This window comes from Podarcis vaucheri (genome assembly GCF_965113315.1).
Source record: "Podarcis vaucheri genome assembly, chromosome: 11".
Taxonomy (NCBI): domain Eukaryota; kingdom Metazoa; phylum Chordata; class Lepidosauria; order Squamata; family Lacertidae; genus Podarcis; species Podarcis vaucheri.
Window position 1 is genome coordinate 29,202,659 of NC_138749.1, and position 18,728 is coordinate 29,221,386.

At 38.1% G+C, this 18,728-nt stretch overlaps 1 protein-coding gene and 1 long non-coding RNA gene across 10 annotated transcripts in view; one reads left to right on the forward strand and one right to left on the reverse strand.

Moving 5' to 3' along the window:
• AP3B1 (adaptor related protein complex 3 subunit beta 1) overlaps nt 1-18,728 on the forward strand; it is a 143,538-nt gene that overhangs the window by 97,325 nt on the left and 27,485 nt on the right. For all 3 annotated transcript variants that reach the window (XM_082191883.1, XM_082191882.1, XM_082191884.1), the window contains exon 23: nt 16,819-17,050. In XM_082191883.1, the coding sequence (XP_082048009.1) occupies nt 16,819-17,050 (232 nt within the window). The remainder of the gene's footprint in view (nt 1-16,818; nt 17,051-18,728) is intronic.
• LOC309514725 overlaps nt 13,482-18,728 on the reverse strand; it is a 152,427-nt gene continuing 147,180 nt past the window's right edge. For 5 of the 7 annotated variants that reach the window (XR_014212127.1, XR_014212128.1, XR_014212129.1 and 2 more), the window contains one exon: nt 17,060-17,371. This is a non-coding gene — a long non-coding RNA (uncharacterized lncRNA). Of the gene's footprint in view, nt 13,892-17,058; nt 17,372-18,728 lie in introns of those variants that run through there. The other 2 variants (XR_014212125.1, XR_014212126.1) reach the window with 2 other exon arrangements.

Below are 18,728 nucleotides of genomic sequence, written 5' to 3' on the forward strand. Positions count from 1 at the left end.
TTAGTCACCATTCTAACTTTTGGCATGGGGAAACCTTATTTTTTGCATTTTAACTGCTTACAAATTCTGCACAAATGTTATAATCTTCTAAACTAGTAACAAAGAAACTTGTTCTTTCCAAATATATTTTTGAACTTCTTTATCTTGGTACCTGTTATATTAAAACAAATCTAACTTAGTATTTTTCTGATTGCCTATGTTAGCTCTTATGTAACACAGTGTCTGTGTAGGTGTTTATTCATATCTTGAATCAACTAAAATGACTTTATACTCAGTTTCCTGGGCAATGAAATAGAGAACGACCAGATCCAAAGTCCTGGACGGCTCATGGCAGGTAGACAAAAATGGAGGAGGTGGTTCCGCTTCCTAATGGTCCTTCCCATCCCTAAATCCAAAGCCTCCCCTTATACTAGCTTCTTCAGATACGAGCCTCTTAAAAAGCCACTTGGTGTCCTCTACCAGATGCTTCTCTGTCAAAATTTCTGGAATATGCGTCATCTCTTTCCTGCTGTAAGAATTTAGGGACAATTTAACAAATAGCTCCCATTTTTCTGACTGTTTAGAATTATACCACATACTGTTTCAAAACCAGACTGCATGGGAATGGGAAGAACATGGTAGTAAAATCTCTCTGTTAAGAAAATAACCTATTGGTCTCTTGCTGTCTGTCGTGTTTGATGCTCAAATTAACAGATGGTTCAAGCAAATTTGGTAAGGTTCTCACTATAAAAACAAGAAATTATCATAGTGTTAATTTCACATCATGCTTAGCAAACCTTGGCTACCACTAAGCCCATGGTTTGATTCAGTGTGTCATCTAAACCCAGGGTCATGATTTAATTGTCCAGACTAACCATGAACTGTTGTTTTCATTAATCTGGAAGTGGTAAGCCATTAGTTGTCAACCGGTGCACTGTGGCACCCTGGGAAGACTTGAGGAACTTTCGTTCATGAGAGCCCTGGGGGGGGCATCCTTTCATTAACTTGCAGCCCATACCTTCTTGCATTATCTCTCTTCTTTCTCTCCGAGGAACATTCAGGGGAGCTGGCAGCTTTAACGTGCAGCCCATTATCGTCCTGTATACCTCTCTCTCTACCCCAGCGACCATCCTTCTTTGAGCCCATCCGGTGGAATGGGACCAGGGCAGAACAGGTCAGGGGTGGAGCGAAGGAATCCCCACTTAAAGGTGTCATGTAATGGAACCCCATTGTAAGTGGCTCCCACAGGGGAGCCGCAGAAACAATGTGTTTGGTCAAGGGAGCTGTGGACTCAAAAAGGTTGAAAACCACTGCTCTAAGCCAAACATTGGATTAGCTCAGCACAACTGCAAAAAGGATCAGGGACAGAAAGCAACTGTGAGCTTCAATCCAGGAGTCCACACGCTCAGGACAGTAGCTCACTTCATAGGGTTTTAAAAATGAACCTTTGAAATTACTCATATGTGAGAGTCTTTACCAAAGCTAAGAAGCAGAGTACAGTTGCCACACTGGTCTAAAGTGCTACAGTAAAAATAGGTGAGAAAGCAACTTGTCTGGAAGCAACCAAGGCCATTGAGAATACATTATTTGTCTAATGGTATGTATTAATCTTACTTAACTTGAGGTTTGTGTGCTGGGTATTTTGGCCATGTACATTAAGGTAGTTTTACCCATGCAAGTCCATAGTATTGACCTGCCGCACCAATGTAATATATCTTGTTGTTTATACCATATGTGATAGGGACTTTAATAGGTGTGCCTGGAGCAGAAGCTAAGGGCCAATCAGTATAGTAGATAAAAGGTCTTCCACTGGAGCCTGTATATTGCACATTGTATTCCTGTAGTCACAGAGAATATATGCCCATTACTCCCAGTTCCCAATGGGAATTATGTAGTGCCATCTCAAAATCATTTTTAAAAGTGTTAGATGTTTATGCTCATGCTAAATAGAATGGATCATAAGCGACCTTCTAATGCTTGCCTGTGTAGGAAGGGAGTTAACCAGACAACTTTAGAAGTATTAACATAGTGTTAGGAGTGACTTTTTGAGAAGAAACAAGGTGTAATGGTAGGAGGAGGGGACGTGAAAAGATTGGGCTGATCATAGTTAAGAAGCCATACCATAGTTTGCCTCTGGAAGCTCAACTCATGTCTGCTTTTAATTTCTCATTTGCTTAGCACTCAGCTTCATAAATTCACTCCAGCCTCCCTGCTTCCATCTTAAACCACAAATCCAAACACATGCTGTGGACTACCTGAATGAAGCTAGTGGTCCATAGATCACAGTTTGGGAACCACTTACTTTGACTATATCAGGCAGTTTAAATCATTTACAGACAATGACCATTTTGCATGGGGGTTCCATTCCCAGCCCCTGCACATCCTCCCACATGTCGGTGGAGCGTGCATAAGCCTTCTCCATCCCTGTTCTTCCCTCTTCTGGGTCCAAAAGGATGCCCCTAAAATGGTTGCCGCCTGTATGTACTAGGATACAACTTTTGTAAAGCATGTACAGTCATACCTTGGTTTTTGAACAGCTTAGCTCTCGAACATTTGGCTCCCAAATGCCGCAAACCCAGAAGTGACTGTTCCTGTTTGCGAACTATTTTTGGAAGCTGAACGTCCAACAGGGCTTCCAGTTGGCTGCAGGAGCTTCCTGCAGTCAATCAGAAGCCGCATGTTGGTTTCCAAATGTTTTGGAAGTCGAACGGACTTCCAGAACGGATTCTGTTTGACTTCCAAGGTATAATTGTACTTAGGCTTTCCCTAAATGCATAGCTGTTCATTGCAGAATTGTGGTAGCTGTGTCTTTAAGTAGGTAATGATGTAGGAAAATTTCAGATATACATCTGTTGTTGTCATATTTATTTATTCATACCCTGGTTTTCTTTATAAAAGAAACACAGGGCTTAATTTTTTATTTTAAAAAATGCATAAAGGACAATATAGAAGGCAATAAACAGTTCAATTTACTAAGATCCTTTTAATATTTTAAAATAAAGAGCAGGGTAAGACAATTTAAAGTAAAAATAGGAAACAAAACTTAATCCCAGGTTAAATCTCAATGAAATAAAAAGGTTTCAGCAGGTGACCTTAAGCTTATTAGGCCACAATAAGGAAATTTTGTCCATTTTATGATTATTTTCCACCTAGTCATTTTGATACATTGGCACCCTATTTACAAAATTTTACAATTCCAAAATACAGAGGCGCTTTCACTTGCACAGGATTAAATGTACTGCCTTCAGCTGTACTTGAGGGTCGATTTCAAAAAATTCCACTGGAAAAATGCTAAAGTCCATGTGGAGATGGCAGTATTGAATCAGCAGCTCATGTGCTTCTAGCTTGCACTCTTTATAAAAAGATTTGAGGAGTGAGGTTATTACCCCTCTACTACTATCCATACCAGGTCGCTCAACCATTGCTACTGTGTCCTTTCTTCTAGCAGATCAAGATAACCAGATGACAGCAAAAACTGCAGAATTTTAAGCAGGGGCAATTAGAATAGATCTATTATATGATTATTGATGTAAACCTCCAAAATGTATTGTGTATGGTTAGGTTTTTACCTCTATCTTCAGTACATTGTATTTTATTTTATTTTATTGCTATGGCTAGTGGCTGATGCAAATAAAGATTCTTCTTCTTCTTACATGGCAGCAGGCCTATGAAAACTCTAGGAAGGAAATAGAAATGTGTGTTCTGCAGAAATCAGTTGCTGAGTCACCACTGGATCTGAGCATGATTATTCCTAGCTAGTTGGCAAGAAGTAAGTCTCTTATTTAGTAGAAAGACCCCTCTTCAGGTAGAATAACAGAGTCAAGAGTTTTGGTTTAACACACCAGCTTCTTTAGGGACAGTTGATCTAGAATAGTACCTTCTGAATATCTGTTAAAGAAAATCACTAAATGAGGGAGAGGAATGGGGTAATTCTACAAAATACTTGTAGGAAATGGACATTAAGAATACTTTTCACTTGCAACTCCATTTGACAATCTCCCTAACGCAACACCTAATCATTATTTTCATCTCCATAGCAGACATGCAGAAACTAATTGCCTAAGGCTCATAATAATTTAAAAACTTTTACTCATTTTAATACAACTGGCACCCTTCAAGCTTCATCTCCATGAGACTGCAGACCAAATGTTTTCCAAATTTGAGCAATGAAACATGGTTGAAAAAGAAACTGCCCAAGAGTAGTACTGTATTTCTTGTTATGGAAATATTGTACATATGAAAACACTATTACGGAAATAAGTTATTCCTCTCAACATTTCTTGCTAAAGATTTAATACTGAAGTAAGAACTCTGTATACAAGAAGCATAAATCTATAAAAAATTAAAAATAGTATCATTGCTTTGTCTTGCTTCCTTCAAATATCTTAGTTTATTCATGTTTACTGCCCTATTTAAATTCATTGAAGATTTCATGTATAATATGTAAATGATACACATACATAGCTTTAACCATGCCTGATAGTGGTTGTGGATAGTTTTTGTTAGGCAATCACAAATCTAACATATTGTCAATAAAACCAGTCACTTTAAAATTTCAATCACATCTTTCTAAGGTAACATTTACCTCCTCACATCTTTAGCAGCTATCAGACATGACATGGGACATATTCATTGACCCTAAAAATTTTCATCAGAATCATCCACTGAAAGGGGGCTGCCCCAGCCAGACAAAAGGCTCATTTCAATTTTAACGGCCGTAATTAAAGGTTAATTCACTGAGTCAGGATTAACGAGGAAAGTACAAATGATAGGCAAGCAGCTGCCTTTATAATACAAGATTAGAACAATGCAATTACAATAAGAATTAGAAAAAATCAACTTCCTGAAAGGTTCTGTAATGAATGGACTGCATTTCTCTGCTGCTAATTGTGCTACTTAAACATGAGGATGGTACAGCCATCATTTTATTGTAATATCTCTTTATCAACAATGTCTAACAAGATAGTATACTAAATACAGCAATCGCAATTGATATATTGAGAAAATACTGTGATCACTGGCAACACTTAAACAGAGCCATGATTGCCATTATGCCATAGTGGGTTTCTTAAACTAAGGTATACCACACTTAATTCTTTAATTAAATCTTACAAGAATGAATTGCTTTCTTCTACCTACATACTGTATTTTATTATTATTTATTAAATTTGAAAACCACCCTTTATCTGTAGATGTTGTAGTTGTAAAACTTAAGGTGGAAATAGTAAAAGGAATGTAAATGAGGATTCAATAATTTTTGTACTTGAGCTTTTTGTTTCTGTGCACAATAGTAGTGGTTTATTACTATAATAAATGAAGGTAGAATAGCTATTTTCTATATCAGTTTTGTATAGAGGGTGCAAGATATGCATGGTAGTGATTAATTAAAGACTAGAGAAGTGTCATGCTAAAAGGAATAGTACTGTTATCAGATATTATGGAAAAGATCCTGATTTTGCGGGGGAGGGGGGACAAAAATATTCCAAGGTATTCTGGGAAGAACACTATCTTTTTAAAAGTGCCATTTGCAACTGACATCTTAAAATTGGTGACATATATGTTACATTTTGTTTTTTGTCAGGTGTCATAGGATTCAGAAAAGTTGAAAGCGTTTGTGCTTATAGATGCAAAGAAAATAATTGTACATCATAAATAGAAGATGTGGAAAATTACCCTTTAAACTCGGGCTCCATGGAAAGAATTTGCATTTTGTCGATCGTTGTTGAGGTGCTTTAGGATAATAAATCTGTATGCTGGGATACATTGGAGTATTGATGCTTAAAACCTAATAATCCAGTAGCATCGTCCCAGGAAAAATATATAGTGCTGTTTGAAGATTATGTAGCCCATGATATGAAAAGCCATGAGCTCAATGCTGCTATTGCTGTGGAAATGGATTGTAAACATAATATAGATTTGCTTGATAAAATTATTATTTTTGCTAAGCAGATGACAGCTGGCAAATCTGTCTCATGTATGCTATAAGTCACAAAAATGTAGGTGTTATCACTGATATTTAGATCAACCCAAGTATTGTTGGCTCAAAAACTGGGCCAACATGCTGTTTCTTACAATATTTTGACATTAAAAGCTCCAAGAAATGGTATTTAAGCCGCTTTTGGTATGGGCAGTTGATAACTTTTCATTCATAATTAGCTCATAGAGAACCGAGAGACATTGCAGGGAAATTGAACTGTCAGTGGGTAGAAACAAGCATTTGACCTCATCACATTGAGTGGGGCCCATCATAATTTGTTCATTTGGTGCCCATCAGCCCAGCCTCATCTCTCATACGGCACCTCGCTGACCTTCCCTCTCCAATTCCACTCAGTTCAGCTTTAATTATGACTCTGCAGACCCGAAGAAATATTGCAGCTTGCTCTCAAAAACCCTGAACTGCCACTCACCAAAAGATTGGTTTTTAACAGGTAATAAATGCCCAGAGGAAATGGTTCTGTGTCCCACACAGAGCACAGCAGCTCCTTTGGAGATTTTCCTGCCTCTCAAGTGTCCTAATACTAACTGGATTTTAAAAAAATAAAATAGAAAGATCATTTTATGCTTGTTACCAGATTCACTGTACAAAAACAGTATAAGCTTTATTAAAAGCTTGTGTGTGTGTGTGTGTGTGTGTGTGTGTATGTTTCTGTTACAGACAGAAGAAAATAGTTATTTTGAAAAAGAATCTTTAAGAAGCTGGTTAATGATACAAGTATTAGAACTGAAAGTTTTAACTGACTTAATCAGTAAATAATCAACTACACCTTTAACCACTGATTAAAATTTGCCCTCCTATTTAATCGTTGGGCATAAGTTTGAAGGGTACTCCACTGTATGAGTCACAATAATATACTAGGCCCCTAGTGAGAAATTTATGGATGGGTTTTATTTTCAGTTTTGTATTGAAATTAAGCAGATTATTTTACATTCATATGTGAAACCACTGTGCCCTGTCTTCATAAGAATGAAGATAGAGGACAATGTCATTTGGATCTTCCAGGTAATACATTTGGATATTCTTCCATACTGCTGAGATTTGAACTTGTTGATTTTGAAAGCATTTTCACTCTAGCAAGTTAAAGTAAAAAGTGAAAGTTTATATTACTCCAGTTCTATTGATGAAAAATATTAATGACCAATCTTTCAGACAGTAAGAGGGAACTTATAATTTTATGAACAAAACAAAAAAAACCACCCTGCGGTCTTCCTTTGCTATCTTTGAAAAGGCCCTTATTTATGCTTTAATGCAAATTAATTTAAAAATAATTAAAGCCAGATGATAAAAAAGTAATTGTTTGACAACCCTAGAATTAATGACACACAATTTTAGGATTAACAGTTTGTTGGCTGATTTTTTTTTCAAAAAGTGTAGCTAAATTCAGTATGAAAAGTGACATGGGTGTAACTTTAATCCCAATTTAAATAACAGCAAATTAAATTTCATACACAGTAATTCCACTGGTAGTGGCAGGTGAACTGCATCTCTCCTAAAAGATTTCATAACACTGAATAATTCAAAACTATTCAGTGTTGGGAAATCTTTTAGCAGAGATGCAGTCCACCTGCCACTACCAGTTGTTGTTTCCAAATGGATTTGCACAATAATCTTTTGAGAGAGAGATTTGAGAACACTAGACGAAAAAGTCTGAAAATCTCATTTTGGCTCTAAAAACCTGCCCCTAAAGACTCTCTGGCAAATAAAAGTATTCAAAACTACAGTGTATCCTTGTAGTGAATGTGTCAGCAGGATTTTCAGGTCATTTGACAAGAAGGATACAGGTGCAGTAGATAGCAGTGAAGGTGACTGCTAGTTTCATCAATCACTTTGCCTTTCTTTAAGTTGATACATAATGGATCCCTTCAATCAGCTTCCTTGTTCTTTGTCACTTGTTTAGGAAAAAGAAAAAGGTAGAAAGGCTGGGCTTTAAAGTCAAGGTTACAAACCTTATTTACACATGATAGGAAGATGTCAGTATGAGCAGGGGCCCTTCATAAAATGTTGAGTTTTGCCAATGTGTGATAATATGCAGTTTGAAGCTTCCTTCATACTGACCTTGAGTAGTGATGGTGCTTGTCAAAGCACTGAGTTCAAACAGGAGCTTGGAATTAAGATGTTCAGTGACAAAGTCGAAACAAATCCCAGAAAAGGTGATAATGCACTTTATTAGCTGAGGACATAATTAGTGATATTCAGTGACAAACTTTGTTTAGTATATGGAAAGAAATAGATTGTTTATATACAGATCCTGGACTATTTAGGCAGTGCTTTCCTGGTGCTTTCATAATTTCATATAGAAAATATTATGCAAATCAACCCTCTGTCCTGCCTGAAAAAAGCAAAACTCTACAGTGCCCTGTCTTTTCTTCCACAGCAAACTTAAAGTTTCTCTACAAGTGTAAGATATGTGCCCTTAAGTCATTGTGGTTTGTGAGTGTTTATAAAATAAGTTTAAGAAACTTAGGCATCGTCCAACTGTGGATTTTGGAGTTGAGGCTTTGCAGGTGGGGGGTGTTGGACCAACATGCCAGCGTAGCACATGCTGTGCTAGATGAGTAAATTGATTTGGAAATGTACAGCCCATAATGTGTTGATTTTGAATTCCCTACCTATAATGTATAAATATTCCTAAAGCTTTCATAACTTATACAACACGTGTTCATAAAATACTCTGGTTGTTGAGCAAAACATGTTTTACATTAGGGTTGTTTTTTGTAAAATCAGTAAACAAATCAGGATAATTACCTTTTTTGCTCTAACGATTTTTCCTTAACTCCTCTGGGGTTGTGTATACATACCATCACATTTGCCTTGCAAAATATTATTACATCCTCAGTGAGTGTCAAGAAAACTCCCGGAAAGGGAGTTAGGCATGGACATGTATGATTGGGACCAAGAGATTTTGTTCTACTGAAATTAAGAGCCTCTTTCTAGTGCAAGGTCTTTTCCCTTGATCATGTGAGCTTCAGGTGGAGGGAATTTGTAAGGGTGGTGGGCATAGTGCAGGCCTCTCTGAACGTTTTTGATGATCTGTTTTTGTCTTGGGGGAGTCACTATTCCAGCATAGGCTTCTATTCCCAATTATTGGTTGACATTCATTCTGAGGGTCACTTCTCCATCCACACAGATCATCTTCTCCTTCTTAGGCTGAAGAGTGCAGTCCTTACGATTTTGGGTACTTTCTAGTAATAGCTTACATGGAACATGGAAGCTATCCCAACATGATTGAGATCTTCCATTCCCGATTATGCCTTCAAAGGAAAGCCCAGGAAATATAGTTCCATGGCGAGCAACTTCATATAAAATAGACAGTTACAATGTACTTGCATTTCCTGTCCCACCTGCATCTCTGCCATATGTGAAATCACTCTTTGGAAATGCACTTTCCCTTTTCAGAAGCAAATGTTAACATCCCCCCAAAGCAAAAATAGACAAAAATGGCACAGAAGATGCTGGTCTTTGTTTATTAAACACCATCTCCACATTTCTTAACAGAGAATTAGGGAAGTCTGTCAAGCTGGGAGGCAGGGGGGCAGAGGGATCAGTTCATTCTAAGTACATGCAAGTCCTGCATTACAAGTGCTGGCTATGCAAGAATTCACTTATCCTAACACAAGGATTTAATACCCAAACCTTGATATGTACACCACAAATTCCATGGTTTGGGAGTGCATTAGAATTTTTCCCGTGTGACTCAATGGAAGTTATTGGCTTGTTATGCGAATGGAGATCATTGACTCATTATGCAAATGGTTGCTTAAATGATTTCCAGAAAACCCATGGTGTTTATGAAGTGAGACCTACATTTGGTAGTAGGGTATATAGGTCAGGAATTTGTATGCTTTGCCCCCTGCTGTCCTTGCAAGGGAAATTCTGTTTGCTCTATCCTACAAAAGAAAGGCATTGTTTTGTGCTGGCTGTTATGGGTTATTTTCACCCAATTATTCACATAAAGTTTTTTTGAGTCCTGAATAGCCAAGTGTTGCCCCATATCTGGTGCTCCCTGCTCCACCACTCTCCCTCATTTCGCTTTCTCCTGTTCTTCTAACTATGTGATAAAGGAGGTGCAGCTACCACTCTTTTGCAGAAAAAGCACTCTGTATCAATAAATATTTTAATTTTGGACAGTTCACTAACCTTCTTTTGCAGCCTACAACAAATATTGCTGCATGATATGTGTAATGGCATTTGTACAAACAGTATGTTGTGTATAGGGAGAGTTGTCAGACACTCACAGAAACCTGAGGTTGGAGTGAAGGTGTGTGTGATGTTTGAGGACATGGTCAGGCTCCTATAGAGGTCAAATATTTTTTCATTGCATGGTCAGAGCTACAAGCACCCTTGTTATATACTCTCCATATGAATCTGCCTGATAAGATTTTATTTTGAGGACCTGCTCTTTGTGCCCCAACCTTTGGAGGGGGACTTCACAGCTACTAGGGATGGAGCCTTCTCTGTAGTGGCAGCTCTGCTTTGGGATGCCATTTCCAGAACAATTTGGCAGGTCCCAATAATTGCATTTAGGTGCCTGGCTGAAACTTTTGGAAGAGTTCAACATAATTTAATTTCTATATTGCTTTTACTTTCAGCAAGGTAAAAAAATGGAGCACTTTTAAAAAAGTTATTTGCAAGTGGACAACTTTGCAAGTTAATGACTGGTTCAGCAAAGTACTTAAGCATATTTTTAAAACTAGAGCATATATCTAGTCTCTGTGAAGTCAACTGTTTCAAAGGGAATCTGTGGCATATGACAGACCTTAATATTCATGAGGAGTACTCATATTTCAAAGCACTCTAATGGCACAAGCCACATTCGCATTACTGCACCTCACATTTCCAGGGCACTTGGAGGATTTGGCTTTATGAAGTATGTCAATGTAAAGCTTCCAGCTACATCTTGTAAAAACCAGTCATAACATTTCAGAGAAATGTGGTGAATCATATTTCACTCTTGTACTTGAAATACGGTATTTTAAGAACTACATGCACTGTTTTAACAAAATAATTTAATTACTGAGGCATGAAAATAAATTGTAGGAATTCTCTGTCATTAAGATCTGGATTCTGCCCTTTTCCCAAGGGATCCTAGAGGGCAGTCACCCTGGGCATTTTTTTCAGATTCTGAGCCCTCATTGGCCTCAAACGATAAGGAAGAGGGTGAGCTGTTTGCAGAAGAGTTGAAAGCACCACCCCTGAAGTGTAGGCTTCTTCGGTCATAAATTTTTCCTGCTCTGGTGGCCAAAGCAAGGAGAGTCCTGGAACTCCCTGAGGAACAACCCATGGAAACTGAGGCAAAAGCTACAGCGGCAACCAAAGGAGCCAAATCTGCCTTTCTGGATGGACCGCCACGTCTGGCTCCCCTCCCTTTCCCAGATTCATTCCAAAAGCTGCGGAATACTGAGCAGACAACACTGGAAAAACACAAACCATCATGCAAGCTGGTGAATAGACACTACCTCTTCCCAACTAATATTATGGGCCAATTGGCTACCCTAATTGTGGGTGTGCCAGTAGCAACTTTATCCTAAACTGTGATTATCCTGTCTGAAAGCAAAGGAGGACCAAGGAATGCTTGTGACAAGTGAGTAGAGGCGGTGCCACTTGGATTTTGAGGCAGAAGCGTTACGGCTAGAATAAGCATCCTGTGAGCCACTGATCTCATCTCCAGGGGGGATGTACCCAAACACATTGTAGATTGTCTACAGAAGCGCTCCATTGTGCCAGCCTTCCAAGAGCAGTGATAGTGAACATCTTGGCAATATAATATCTGGCTCTGCAATATCTGGCAACTGGGATGTAGATGCAGGATCCCAAGGACACCTGGCCAATTCCGCATTCAATGGGGGAAAGCTTTATGGGGACCCGCTCAAAAAGTCCTTTTTGAGATATGGGATAAACAAAAGATGCTTCCTGTCAAGAAGGATGAACACAAAGATAAACAACATCAGTCCTTTTGTCTGTGACAACAATATAATAGACCACACTCTTCAACAGGCTACAGATCCAGATGAGATAGCACTGAAAGATCCAGTAGTTCCACAATGCCTCATCAATGTCCCAATTCCAATCCTGGAATTGGGGGGAGTTGCAGTGTGGGGATCAATGGAAATCAAAATCCTCTCCTTGTGCAATGTGGAAATGTCTCTGCTTATGCTTATTTTTGTCGTTTAGTCATGTTCAACTCTTTGTGACCCTATGGACCAGAACACGCCAGGCACTCCTGTCTTCCACTGCCTCCTGCAGTTTGGTCAAACTCATGTTGGTAGCTTCGAGAACACTGTCCAACCATCTCGCCCTCTGTCGTCCCCTTCTCCCAGCATCAGGGTCTTTTCCAGGGAGTCTTCTCTTCTCATGAGGTGGCCAAAGTATTGGAGCCTCAGCTTCAGGATCTGTCCTTCCAGTGAGCACTCAGGGCTGATTTCCTTAAGAATGGATAGGTTTGATCTTCTTGCAGTCCATGGGACTCTCAAGAGTCTCCTCCAGCACCATAATTCAAAAGCATCAATTCTGCGGCGATCAGCCTTCTTTATGGTCCAGCTCTCACTTCCATACATCACTACTGGGAAAACCATAGCTTTAACTATACGGACCTTTGTTGGCAAGGTGATGTCTCTGCTTTTTAAGATGCTTTATCTGTTTTAGAACATTCAGTACTTTAATTTGCTTACAATTTATAATATTTAATGGATGAAAACAGTTACTGTTAATATTTTTCCATTTGATTTCTTCCATATGGCAACTTTTCCCTTAATGCCACAAGCTTTTCTTTCTTTGAACACTAATCTGATGTCCCTTCCCTTCTCCTCTTAAATTTCAGAGTTACTGGAGCATACACACATAGTATATGTAGGGGGAAATAGCTCATAGCTTAGTACAGTGGTACCTTGGGTTAAGTACTTAATTCGTTCCGGAGGTCCGTACTTAACCTGAAACTGTTCTTAACCTGAAGCACCACTTTAGCTAATGGGGCCTCCTGCTGCCATGCCGCCGGAGCACGATTTCTGTTCTCATCCTGAAGCAAAGTTCTTCACCTGAAGCACTATTTCTGGGTTAGCGGAGTCTGTAACCTGAAGCGTATGTAACCCGAGGTACCACTGTAGGTCATTTTTGGATTATGTCTTGGATAGAAGGGCCATTGAAAAGTTACTTCCAAAGACAGAATAAATTATTCTGTCCCTCACTGTTAACAAAACATAATTTTAAAGATTCGTTTGATTGTAGACAATAGACATTAATTGATCAAAATGTATATTTCATCCAGACAAGTTTCTTTTGTTATATGTGTTGAATCTGATCAATAGAAGCTTCTGACCATAGTGGTGTTGAACTGGAAAACATGTCGGTCAAAATTAGAAAGGGAGCAAGTAGGAGACAGCAATAGCTACATTTTAGCAGAAAGGATACATTTAGAGCAGTATGAATAGCAAGATTGGGCAATCTGCATTAACCTCAAAAAGATTTGTGTAGAAGCATGAATTTCTAAAATATCAGTTGTATTTATTTAAATCATGAATTGTGTTTAAAATGGAATTGATGCAAAAGTGCATTTTAGATTTCCAAAAGCAGTGAGAAATTTCACTATCAGCATAATAAACTTGGTGTCTAACAACAGAAATACTTATGGAGAACCTAGAATTTAGGGCAACATCTAATGTTTATAAGTTTAATTACATATTTATCACTTCAATGCTAACTGGTTACACCTTCCATAGCAAATACATTTCTTACAACTTGTGTTTTACCGCACCCAAATGCTGCTGATACCAGCCTTCTGTTTTTGCAGTCTCGGGTAGAAATAGGAGGTTTATCAGGCTCTTAGTGGACTGTCATAGGTGGTTGGTAGAATGCTTTGCAAGGCTCTTTTTGCATTTATACTATAATATTGCATGATTCTTGCAGCCAAAAAGGCAACTTCTGGGACTATTTCCAGACATTGAAACACACAAACAGGTCCCTGGATTGGACTGCTGAGTTACACATTTTGAAAAAGCATTTTGGAAAACAGTAACTTGAAATTTTGCGTGTTTCTTCTTCTTCTTCAAGAAATATTCAGCAGTGGCGTTAAAAGTTTTACAGTTTTAATCTTAAAGCCACCCCCCCAGGAAGCAGACATGCCATGTCATAAAATAACTATTAGTGATTAGTTTGTATCATATAAATCTAACTTGAGTTGATAATATGGTCCATTACCAGCTAACTGCACAGAGTATTTTTCATTTTACACTCTTCAGTTACTTTTTAGTGAAGTGTTGAAAATATGAAGCTTTTCTCCTTTCTAAAATTGCACGCTGTCTGTCTGTTATTAGGGAGATAACAGCTCTTATAAATGTTTCAGTAAGCACTAAGTAGACAGTTATGTGCACTCTCATTCCACGCTTATTTGCTTACTGTAATAAACTGATAAAATATGTGTGGTTTGTCTTCCTGTATCTATATGCACACAGATTTCCTTTAGAAATAATGTTGTGTCTGCAGAATTGATTGGTTATTTTCATAAAACATCTAAAAGTACATAGATGACTTTCTTAAATGTATGCCAATATGATTTGTAGTGGTTTATCATACAGTTCCTAAATGCATGTTAACTCTTTAGGGGAGGCTTCATTTAAACATATTTACAACATTTGTATTGAATCAGCCTACATAAAACAATTCCACCCAGTCTTGATGCTATTTTGAGTTTCTTCAGTTGTATAGCTCATGCTCCAGTAATGGTTTTTTAATATTTCATTCAGACAACTGACGGGTTAAAATACTTTTTGACCTGTGTACTTACATATAATGTCTAGCTTGGGGGAGGGTGAGCAGCAAAAAGAATTCTGCTTGTTAGGTGTAAATGTCTTTATTTGTTTTTTGGTAAGATTTCTTATCCGCCCTTCACCATAAGGCAGCAGGGCAGATTACAACAATATAATATGCAATTATAAAAGAAAATGGTTCCAGCCAAAACAGAACAGTAAAAATTCAGCAAAAGAGGTTGGTACCAAATGTTCACACTCTGACTCAAGCTGTGGTCATAAACAGCAACATGAAACAAGGTTCTACAGGTTGAATGGGTTTCTTCCTCTTCCCCGCCTTCCACCATATGTAATATTGTTTATGTACATGAGTGAAGCCAGTGCCCGGCTGAGGAATGCTTCTTCCTATGTGCAGCTGAAGATCACTGAAAAATCATCGTACATATATGTATGCATAAAGATTATTTTAGCTAGATTAAAAATCAGATGATTAATGATCTGATGTTAAATTGATTAAATGTAGCCTCGGTACACTAAAGATTAATACATTTAATTTAAATGTGCATATTGCAAAAATCTTGACGTAGGTAGCTTTTTTGAAACTGGGAGACAAATTGTACAATTTGTCAATTAGAAAAACTTAAGATTTAAACAAATAAAAAAATTCTACTCAGTCTTAAAAACTGCTTACCACCTTCTGCCTTATTTATGTTCCACAATGCTCTATTTTCTGCACAGCACTAAGCATAGAAATGCTTTCGCAGAGCAATCTAATCTACCATCAGTGGAAAATTTGACTGGATCAGGGTCAAAAGGGGTCGGAGGTGCATTTGCAGTTAAATGTACTCCAAGAAAGTTCTACAAATAGAATATCTGTTGGAAAGTATTCAGAGTGGCACCATTTGCAAGTAACAACCATGCTACCTTCCATGCATAAATAATTGAAATGAAGCCTATTCCATAATGTACATGGTAAGAGGGTCTAACTGATCCCTCAGTTCTTTAAATCTAGAACAATTTTTTGCACAATTAACACTGTGGACATTATATAACAACGAATCTTACAGACCTTGCAAACACAGCTTAATGCTACTCAAGCAGTCCGTGCATATTTTTGTTGCAATTTCCTTTTGTTTCTGTGACTGCAGAGATGACACTTGAGCCTTTTCCTGTTAGCAGTAGCAAGTTGTACCAGTTCTGTAGCTGCCTCTCTTGTTGGCTGTGTTTCTAGACTCAACCAAGAGTAAGATCTACTGCAAACCTAGGTCTACTAGGGAGAGATGTCTGGGGATGTTCTCTCTATTAAGGGATGTGCATCACACAATGAATGTACATATTTAAGGAAACAGTTGCTACATTTGAAAACCAATGATGGTCATGATATTTATTTTTACTATAACAATGAAATGAATGGTCTCTGGTTTGGAATTCTGATCTGAAATTGCTGCATCTTTATGAATGGGTGAAGAATCACTGTCCTTTTCTTTGGTACATATCTTATAAATTTAAAATCTTTAGAATCTAAAAATACTGCTTTGTTAACACTTACTGCTTTGTAGATAAGGAACTCTGGGGGAAGAGGTAGGATTTTTGGTTTGTGTGTTTTCATTATGTGAAAGACAGTTTTAAAAAATTAGCTAATGCTCTGGTGATATACGGCTGACTGCATATGTACAGGCTGGCTTGTACTATACTGCAGAATTGGTCCATCGGTTCCAGTATCATCTGCTATGACCAGCAGTAGTTTCTCAAGGTGTTGGACAGAGGATCTTTCTTGAACCTATTACATGAGTTCACTTTTAACCGGAGATACCAAGAATTGAAACTTAGACTTTATGCATACAAAGAATACCAGTGAGCTCATCCCCATTTCTTCCTTTCTGTTTCCCTCTGTAGATTTTAATGTTATCAAATTCCTTTTCCCCCCACATGTTGCTTTGATTATTTCCTTACAGGTTTTCAGCTAAAAGCAATATGCAGTCTAATCCTTGCATTTTAGATATGCATAGAATGTAATATTGATTTTGTGCATCTTTTTTTTTTAACCCATGCATGAACTTGATAGTCTGTATTTACTAACTTTTAATTTTTCCTATGCAATAGGTCAGTGTTCCAGCCTTTGTGCCAACCAGAACTCATGAACTCCTGCACCGAATGAGTGGGAAAGGATTAGCAGCTCATTATCACTTCTCAAGACAGCCATGCATTTACAATGATCAGATGGTATCTGTCCAAGTGACCTTGGCTAACACCACTGACCAGAAGATAGAAAATATCCACTTAGGCGAAAAAAAGCTGCCTACTGGCATGAAAGTGCATGTGTTTAACCCAATAGGTAATTGTTCTATAATTTTGAAACTATGCAATATATTTTTCTAGCCTCTGTAGCATCTTAACTTTTTAAGACTTAGATGCATTCAAAAACAAACAAACCTCGAACCTTTGATTCCAGGAGCAGGTAGATCTTTTAACTGTCAACTGTTTTCTATGGTTCAATTAGGTGAACCTTCATAGTTATTTAATGACTTGCAATCCAGTGCATAGTAATGTCCACAGTCCTATTGATATCTGTGGTACTTCTTTGATTGGTCTGCAGATAGGTGGTAGGGAGGTTTTTCATTTTTCAGTTTATATTCCATATTCTCAGTCCAGAGTCCTGAAACAGGGTAGCATCTCAATTAAATAGCAGGAATAGAGCAGTGTTAAGATTTTTAAATGCAATTTAATTAATTGCAAAAACTTTAAAAAGTGTGTAAAATGTATTGATACATATATTAATAACATTGGAATATTAATATTGCTAGTAAAGTTAGCAATAGAGGGCTGTGTTCAGTGTAGTGCTAAGCAAAATGTTATGTCAGTACTACAAGGATTTCTCCTTACACAACACAACACCCCCCCCACGCCTCCCCCAAAATCTATTCTGGGGTTCCCCCAACCCCTGAGTGATTGTGGGACCACATAGGAGAGGAGAGGGGGAAATCTCATTGTACTAGTTCAGAGGAACACGTGCCCTCTACACATTTCTTGCCCTTGGATGTTAATAAAGAACTTGAACAGGGCTATATTTAATGATGCATACACATAAAATAGAGGTATTTCCTGTAATAGTACAGGAAATCACAAGTATTAGGGTAGATTAATAATTGTGAAGGACAGATCCGTTAGGATGATTCATAATAATACACCAGAATGGGGGAGGGAACAACTCATAATTCTTAGTCTTCACTGGGGTTGGACTAGATGACCCTTAGGATCCCTTCCAACTCTCTCATTCTAAGGACATTCATAATCATATTCAAGCATTTTACATGATTATCAGTTGGTGCTCTTGCCATGAGCAGAAGGTCTTTTGGTGTAGTGGGAAATGCTCACTCATAAGAGCGGAGAGGAATTGGGTTTCAGGAATTCTCACCAGCACTTTGAATAGGTCTTGGGATCTAATACAAAGCCAGTGCAGTAGAGCCAGAAAAGGAGCAATACACTTTCTGCACACTATTACTATAAATTTTGCTATTGCTGAGTGGCAACTGAAACTTTTGAACCATCTTCAGATAAAGCACCCCATAGAAAGCATTGTAGTCGCAAGTAAATGAGATGAAAAATGGATGACAGCATATCAGTATCATGACAAGACATGGGCATATAGACATAAAAGTTGCAAAATAACTCCTCTCTTCAAAAAGAAGGAAAGGAGAATATGTGAATTCATAGATTTGTAGAGTGAAGGGACCACAAGGGCCATTTAGTCCAGTCCCCTGCAATGCAGGAATCTTTTGCTCAACATGAGGCTCAAACCCAGAATTTTCTGCACATATTGCTATGCCTTATATTGACTGTTCATTATTCCCCACAATGCTTATGAGGAGACTGCTTGATTAATCCGCAATCTTAATCACACTTGTGTAAGGTCTGTTGAATTTAGTGAGACTTACTTCAGTAAACGGCGTTCCGTGTGCGGCTCTGGCTCGCCAGAGCAGCGTTGTCACGCTGGCCACGTGACCCGGAAGTGT